The sequence below is a fragment of the Amphibalanus amphitrite genome, unplaced genomic scaffold (assembly GCF_019059575.1).
Source record: "Amphibalanus amphitrite isolate SeventyFive unplaced genomic scaffold, NRLGWU_Aamphi_draft 000366F_arrow, whole genome shotgun sequence".
NCBI lineage: Eukaryota > Metazoa > Arthropoda > Thecostraca > Balanomorpha > Balanidae > Amphibalanus > Amphibalanus amphitrite.
Window position 1 is genome coordinate 341,763 of NW_024881860.1, and position 8,600 is coordinate 350,362.

Consider the following 8,600-nt stretch of genomic DNA (forward strand, 5'->3'; position numbering starts at 1 on the left):
GTCACAATGTGTAAAATTGATGCCCGGAGGGGTCCTGAAAGTTTGGTGGCGATATCTCTAGCCGTTTAGGAGATATCGACGGAAAAGGACAGGGGGGGCCGTTTCGGCCCCCCCCCCCCTACGGGGCGCGGGTTAAGACTAAGTTACTGCAGCGGCACAGCGCGTACACAGACCCCCGTCCTTTTATTCCACGTTCCGTGGTCCATTCCGTGGGTAAAACTAACCCGGCCACGTCCTCAGCCGAAGCCCCTCTCACGCCCGACGAATTGCGGCTCGATGTGTAAATAAAACTCTGACCGGAGTGCTCTAGGGGCAGCCTGCCCTTCGTCTCTTTACTTTGCATTCTCTCCGCGATCTGTTCTGCCGGTGAAACTGATCGAACACCATCCGATACTGGTCCCCCCCCCATTCTCCGGACCCCTCAGACAACTTTGCTCCCGTTTCTGTCTCTGTCGTGAGACAAAGTATCCGGCGGCCCGGCCCGAACCGCTCCAGTATTTCCCTCTGCCGCTTGCGCCGCCCAGTTTCTCTGAAGGCACGCGAGTCCGAGTTGTTCAGTTTGTTCAGTTTGAGGAAAGACGGACGCCGAGCACGGCAGCTGGGCTGACGGACGGCTGCCGTGCCGCCCCAGACGGAGCCCGTGGCACGCGCTGAGCCGGAATTAGCCGGAGCTGCCGACTCCAGAGCAGACAACACAACATTCTGACGGCTTCTCAGAAACGGAACTTTGGAGTGGATTTGGCCCGGCACGAAATGGCACCTAGCTTAGCTGTGCTTGGAGGTCTCAGAATTTCCCATGTTCAAGTTCAGCCCAATATTTAGTGTTTAGTGGTAGACCAAACATGCAAGTGTATCAAAGGTTTCTTTCGTTCGGTTATCTATAATCTAACGGCTGACGGCAAGCCATTGTGACAGAATTCAATGATTTCCCGTAAGGTTCTCGAATCCCTCGCCCAGTCAGGGTGAAATGTCATGGTAACTATCCGTTAAATTTTAATACTTGGTAAATAAACCGACGTTACTCAATGGCCCAAGTATCTGAAATTTTTGTTTCTATTGATAATTCGTCAATACGTTAGAAAACGAAGTCTAAAAGGTTCCTTCCGTGCACGCTTCGTTTAGGGTCCAAGGCGCCGTGTCAGTTAGGATGACGGTACACTACACTCACTCTGATGCATACACTATTACATAATTACATACCCTGATTGCACCACGATCGTCTGATATGTGCCGTCTCTTGTGACAGCACGTACCCTACCGTACAGCACTTCGACTGCTGATAGTCCAACTCAGCCCTATGCCGCTGACCACTTGTTTGTTAGCACTGGCAGTCCATTGTATTGTCTGTACCGCTGGCCTCCGTACAGCTGGCCTTTGTCTAAACCTCTGTCAGTACCGCTTACCCGTGTCTGTGCTGAGGACGTTCAGCGCTGACCCGTGTCCGTACCGCTGATAGTGCAGTGCACCCGTGTTTGTACCGCTGACAGTGCGGCGCTAATCCGTTTCTGTACGGCTGACGTTTGTATTGCCTGTACCGCCGACAGTCCAGTGTTGCACTGCTGACCCGTGTCTGTACCGCTCACATTTGTATCGCCTGTACCTCCGACAGTCCAGTGTTGAACTGCTGACCCGTGTCTGTACCGCTGACATTGTATCGCCTGTACCTCCGACAGTCCAGCGACCGGGCGAGGAAAGCAGCGACTCGGAGGACGAGAACTGGCCGCCGGCACCGCCAAAGACCAACGGAGTCGCCGAGAAGGACAAACAGACAAACGGCACGGGCCCGGCCGACAGCCAGCGCAAGGACAAGGACAAGGCCGGCGACCCGCTGGACGCTCAGAAGGAGAAGGACGGAGCCGCCAAGACGGAGGACGAGACCAAAGACGAGCCGCCGGCTGTCGCCGAGGAGCCGGCGCCCGCCGCAGGTCAGTTGGGGTCGGTTGGGACTACTTTGAGCACTCGCCTTCCGATGCGGACACTGTCATCCAGGCCGGACCAGCGCACAGTGTGGCCGAACACCAGTTTAGCGCGAATTTAATCCCAGCGCTGCTCGGATCCACTGAAAATGGTTCTCTGGTTCCAAAACTGACACTTACCCCTCGCCGGACTTATTGGTTTTCAAAATACGCGCCGGCCGAAGGGGTGGGGGGGTTGGTACGACCCCCGTCGCTGTTTCGCCCCTGATGGAGGTAGAGCCCCGCGGAAAAAACGAGCGTGTGCGCCGTTACGAGACGCAGCGACTGGTACCCGATTTTAAGGTCTTAGGCCAACCTGTGACCTCTGAGGTCAGGTCAAGTGACCCAGGTGCGGATTCATTTTTTATTAATAACTTCGCGAAAAAATGCCGCAGAGCCGCAATTTTGGTATCATCATGTTCGCCTCACTCAGGCGTGTCGAATGGTATACTTTTTGTTCGGCTGAAGTTAACTTCAGGTGTTGACCGTGGGTCAAGGTCAGGTCAGAGTCCTCCAGATCACGAAGTTGGTTGAAGGAGGTCATGTTGCATATCATTCGATTCAGCAAGTCTTCCTGAGTCCATTGGTGGCTTTCTCGACTCGCTAGCTCAATTTAATCGGGAGTTATTGACGAAAAACTCTTATTACCCTAGTGACGTCATAAATGACGTCACGTAAGACCAACAATGCATAGGTGAAGCATCGGACCTTGCAAGGAGTGCATGAAATCACGATTTCGTGTGCTTGAGATAGTTTATTAGGCTGGAGCCTGTCCGGCCGCGCCGCCCCCGACCTTGGTCAGGTCACATAGGGCGGCCGACTAGACATGTTCAAAGCTGAGTTGACGGCAAATAGGCAAAAACTGGCAGCTGAAACTTGCTCGCTCATGTTCAGAAAGGTGCGGAGAGTTCAGCCATGCCCTATTCGTCATATCCATTTTTATCCATTTTGACATTTTTCAACTTCTTTATTAAATACTATCGTGAGAACGATACACATGCAGGGCTCTTGTTCTAACTCATTAAACTCAAAAACCATTCATTGAAAAGATACCATGATAGCAGAAACAGCTTCATCATGAATTGTGCTATCCGGTGATATGCTATTTTCTCATATATCTTCTCGAAACTTCCGTAAAATTTACGTTGAAAACTGGACATATTTATCAGTACCATAGCCCGATTTTAGGAACCGGAGCGTGGGTCTACTTTCGGCAGGGATATAAGTCCTCAAATGGTAAAGTGGCTTAAAAATAAGGTTCTATCAGATAACTTCAGACAATTTCCTACCCACTGATAGGTATAAATAACAGTTTATCGAAAGTCGGGTTTTTGATTAAATTCGCGCTAATCTGGTATTCGGCAAGACCGTGCAGCGGGTCCACGCTGAACAGCGTCTCAGAGCCCGCCGATCCCTGCCGGGGCATTCCACGCCAAATCAAACACCGAAATCCGTCATCCCCTTCGATTTTTCTCAAAATTTGTAGGCAGACTGGGCATGGTTCAAAACTGAGTAACGTATAATATTTTCGAAATTTGATAACGTATCGCTGAGATATAGGTCATCGAATATAGCGAAAAATGCCACACATCAATTTTTTTAAATGGCTATAACTCTGGTTCCTTTTCTGGTATCAAAATGATATTAACAGGGTCTTATAGGCAATTGATAAGGCTTTGATTTTTAATTATAAAATTAAATTGAAGTGACCTTGAAATGCATTTGACCTTGAATTAAAACAGAAAAATTTAAATAGGAAAAAACACGTCACCTTCGATTTGGTTAATTTTTACATATTATGTCCGTCACAATGTTCCTAACCATCTGTGAAAAAAATGGAGTGGGCCATTCATAACTTTCGCGGCAAACGCCGTTTTCATGCAACAACATCACGCAACCGCGCGTGACCTTGAAAGACAGAGTCAAGACATGCTTGCTTGTGTACACTTTCTGAAATGAATGATTGCTGATTAGTGATATCCTAAACTCTGCGAGAATGGAAATGCATAGTCATCGTAGTCAAGCATTCACGTTCCATAGTAAAAGTGTCTCAGGCAAACGGTATTTTGCGGTGAATTTTGAGCCGTGTGGAAATGCATCATGATGTAAATTCAACGAAAACATTATCACGCAACGATATCTTCACGTCTTTTGATCTTCACGATACGAAAGAACATACATTTTTTTTAGTATGTATGGGGAGTTTCTAGTTAATCCAATAATAAATATGGCAGTTAGAGGCCTGCTAAGAGTAACATGTCGCCGGCTGAGGCGGGCTCGGCCGATGCGGGAAACGCAGCAATCACAATTTTGTGTTTACACGTTCATATTTCAATTGTTTACCCAACGATTTTCAAAATTCTTTCACCATAAGATTGCCTGTACAATTCTTAGTCTTCTCACAAAATTTGACGCGAATCGAACGTAATCAGCGGTAGGGAGCGCGATGTAAAGACGGAACCGTTCCGTTCCGTCCCGGCACAGTCTACAATTCAGGCGGCGCGTAGCGGTCGGCGCCGGCTGCCGAGTCGCCGCGTCGCTGCGGCGACAGGATGTTCACTTTACACCGCTATTACTAGAACAGTTGTGAACCGATTTTCTTATTGCTTGCACGATGAGATGTCCAATTCAATTCTTGACAGGTAGCCATAATTAATTTCGCATTAATCTTATGAGATATTGGCGAAAAATAGGACGGGTGGGCGAAATTCGCTCTTCCCCCTCCACTGCGCGTGCTAACATACGTTTGCATATGTGCAATTTTCTTCAAAACTTATGAATGGCCCACTCTAATTTTTTCACAGGTTGTTAAGAATATGGTAGGCAATAAAATATATGAAAATGAGCCAAATCGAAGGTGACGTGTTTTTTGCTATTTCAATATTTGTGCTTAAGAACAGAGTTAAGCAAATTTCAAGGTCATATATTTAAGTAGGTGCAATTCTAAACAAATGCTTAAGAAATTACCTAAACAGTAAGGTTTATTTCATTCAAATCAAACAAGTACAACCAAAGTTATGGTCGTTCAAAAATATAAAGATGCAACATTTTGTAAAAATTTGATGCCCTATATTTAGAGGACCTGTGGTCAGAATGTGCAAAAAACATCAATGTAATGTCCGGGGCCACACAGGAACGCGCTCACAAATTTATAATGAAATCGCTGATGGTAAGGTGCAAAACAGCCGATTTTTGTTCGATTTGACGTGGAATGCCCCTGCCGCCGTGGCTATCAGTCCACCTCAGACGTGTTTACGGGGCGGCGCAGTCGGTCGTACGTCTCGTGCGCTGCTGGGAGGCCTCCGGCGCCGAGTGGGCGCCAGTAGACGGAAATGTTGCAGTACAGCCCGGGCGTGTGACAGGCTACAGCCGGCGCCGGGCTGTTTACGGGACCGCGAGGGGTCCCAGGTGGTCTACGTCCGGCTGTGTTTGGCGTACAGACACTGCAGTTTGTCCGGCTGCTGTGACGGTAACGGCGGAGTGGATTCCCTGGCTCCTTATATGGCGGTAACGCCGCTGGGGATAATATATCAAACCATTGGCCTACTACAGTGAGGGGTTTGTATGAGTGTGTGGTGATGTGGTGATGGTGGGGGGAAGGGGGGGTCACCCTCGTTGGCCTGGGTGTGTAGACTACAGAGTAAACATTGACGAGCGCTGTCGATCAGTTGATGGCTACCATTGATAACCAGTAATTCGAGCCGAGCAGCGATGTATATTAAGACCATGAATTGAGCACTGCGTTCAATGAGGTCATATGTCCGAGCTGCGCATCACTTGGAGGTTTTATCTTCTTTTTATCAGAACATCGCAGATTTTGTGAATCATTCATAAGCTGATGTTTCCATCAATGCTCGATACCGTGCTCGCAAAAATGCGCGACTTGACCTACAATGACCTGTATAGGCTCCGTTATTGATCGTCTGTCTTATCCCCTCCCCTATTATAGTATTTGCTTTAGCATATTTTAGTCATCTGATACTTCATTTTAAAGTAAAAGGTGTCGACTGTCGAATGTCATAATAACGTTTCAAGGCTGGTATTGATACTCCTGGATAATATGTTCAGGTTTATCAGCTGCGGTACTTTGCACTACGGTATAACACTGTAGATACACCGCGGGACACACTCGCCTCTGACCGTTGCTCGTCCCCACTCTATCTCCAGAAGCCAGCACGGAGGGCGGCAGTCCCCAGAAGGCGGCCGGCGAGGCTGAGCCGGAGCCGACGGCCGGCGGAGACACCCCCGCTGCTGAGACGGCCGCCGAGGAGACGCCCGCGCGGACGGAGACGGAGACGGCGGAGGGAGACATGGAGACGGCCGAGACGGAGCCCTCTGAGGAGCCGGCCGCCAAAGTGAGGGCCGGGGGCGGAGGGGTACGGGGAGCTGGTACGGGGAGGGGTACTGAATGTCAGTTTGTCTGGTGGGTCAGTGTGTCTGCTGGATCTGTGTCAGTGGCTGTGGTGTGTTTGGGGGGGGGGTTGTCATTTCCTGCGGTGTGTCGGTGTTTCAATGTGTCGATGTGTTTAATTTAGCTGTGTCAATCCCTGCAATGTGTCAGTGTGTTTGGCAGATCTACGCAAATTCTAAGTGTCGTGTCTGTAATTAGTCGAGAGGTCCGCCAATGCAGACCGATGACGGAAATCAGTTCTCCATAGCTTGGTTTGGATACACCATACCGGACCCTGCTGGAATGACCGCCATGCCGGGAACACTAGCTTGTCAGTAACTGAACTCCGCCTGCACTGAGCGGCGATTCCGTGCCGGTCCCGGCTCCGATCGCCGAGCTGTGAACCGCTGGGCTGGGCCGGCCGTCCGTGCTGGACCATCCCGTGCACCCCTGAGGCGTGTTTTCCCAGTTCGTGTACCCTGGGGGTGTTTTCCCAGTTCGTGTACCCTGGGGGTGTTTTCCCAGTCATTGGCGTATTTTACCATTCAGTGTGCCCCTGGGCGTATTTTCCCAGTCCGTGAGCTCGCATTGGGTGTGTTTTCTCACTCCGTACGATCGTTGTTGCTCCTGCTCATGGCGAATAGGCAAGGCACGCTCGTCACACGGCACCCAAGTAGCGTGTCTAGTTTCGCAGCTAACCGGGCAGTGAAAGCGGGGTACACATTTATTTAGGCGTTTCGTTGACTTTGAAATTGATCAATTGCTGATTATCCATGTTATGTTGATTATTTACACGATTACTTACCTACCTACATATTTTGTTTTATGCTCTTAGGGCTTCTTTTTTCTTTTTCTTTTGTTTCGGGGGGGGGGGGGAGTGGGAGCTTTGGTATTGAGCTTTTGTTAGTCCTAGCGACGGGCCTTCAGGAAGGTAGTTAATGGGCTTGATGGGCTCCGGGGATTTTCGTATGTGACGTGCTCAGTGATAAATTTAGTTGTGTTTTGATTGCTGTAATGCGGTGCCATGCGCTGCTGTTCTGGCCTACGCATTCCCTTCCTCGTGCGATTTGTCTCATGTCGCTTATCGCTCAGCAATCCCCATCTAATGTCCACACGGTGTCCTTCCGTCTGCCCCTCACTCTAACGCTCTGTGGCAACCGCCCTATGTACGGACAGTCGCCGCCCTATGTGCTATCACCGCCCTATGATCTGACTGTGACCGTCCTATGTGTGCTTACGGCGGCCGCCCTATGCTCCGATCGTCAGTATCCTCTGACCGCGACCGCCCTATGTTTTGACCGTCACCGTCCTGTAACCCGACTTCTGAGCGTTGCCGTTCTATGCCCAGACCGCGCCTGCCCCATGTGCTGACCGTTGCCGTCCTGTCGCCAGGAGGCCGCTGAGACTGAGGAGCCCAGCGCTGCTGAGGAGAAAGAGTCGGCCGAACCTGCCGAGCAGTAGTCCCCACCCACGGACAGTGTGGGGAGAGGCCGTGCCTGTTATTACGGCCCCACAGACAAACGGAAGAGCTATGAGCTAGATTGGCCGGGCTTTGAGCCAGCTCGGCCGGTACAAGAGTTTTGAGTTGCCGCTGAGTGCTGCTCAGGCCGAGTAGAAAGGCCAGGCATTGAGTTATCTCAGCCGGGACATGAGTTTTGAGTGAGCGCTGAGTTGGCTCAGGTGGACTCTGTTAGCTCGGCCGGGCCTGGAGTTCACTCGGCCGGGCCTGGAGCTCGCTCGGCCGGGCCTGGAGCTGGCCCGCCCGGTGCCAGGCGAGTGTGCCGGCGACTCGGTGCACGCAGGCGGTCCCCGATCGGCTGAGCGCCTCTTGGTGTTGTGAGTGTAAGCAGTGTGTGAGTGAAAGGGTGCCGCGCGAGCGCTGTAGCCCCGTTCCAGTTCATTGTACGAAGCCATTGGCGTCGCTGTGTTCGCATCGTTCCTGGTCATGTCGCGAGCCTGACTCCCGGCCGGCCGTTGGCTATAAGATTTGCCACGTTTAGCCGGGAGCAGTGGGGAGGGGGAGGGGGGACAGGTCACACATCATTGTACATTTCTCAATAAAGGACCGGATCATCCCACGTTGTGTTTCACGTTTGCTGATGAAATGTTTCGGAAATAAGCATCAATTGTCTCGGAAACGGTATCATCCATGATAGAAAATGTTGCACGCGAATTTCGTTGCTTTCACCTGGAACGCGGAAATCGAGGCGAACTGGTAGGTATGTTGACCTTTTAGGATATGTTATTTTCAGCTG

At 50.7% G+C, this 8,600-nt stretch overlaps 1 protein-coding gene across 2 annotated transcripts in view; it reads left to right on the forward strand.

Moving 5' to 3' along the window:
* The window catches only part of LOC122389642 (PC4 and SFRS1-interacting protein-like), a 30,236-nt gene extending 21,813 nt beyond the window's left edge, over positions 1-8,423 (forward strand). For both annotated transcript variants that reach the window (XM_043381851.1, XM_043381852.1), the window contains 3 exons: positions 1,674-1,925; positions 6,123-6,310; positions 7,738-8,423. In XM_043381851.1, the coding sequence (XP_043237786.1) occupies positions 1,674-1,925; positions 6,123-6,310; positions 7,738-7,806 (509 nt within the window). In that variant the 3' untranslated portion in view covers positions 7,807-8,423. The remainder of the gene's footprint in view (positions 1-1,673; positions 1,926-6,122; positions 6,311-7,737) is intronic.
* The last annotated feature ends 177 nt before the right edge of the window (positions 8,424-8,600 follow it).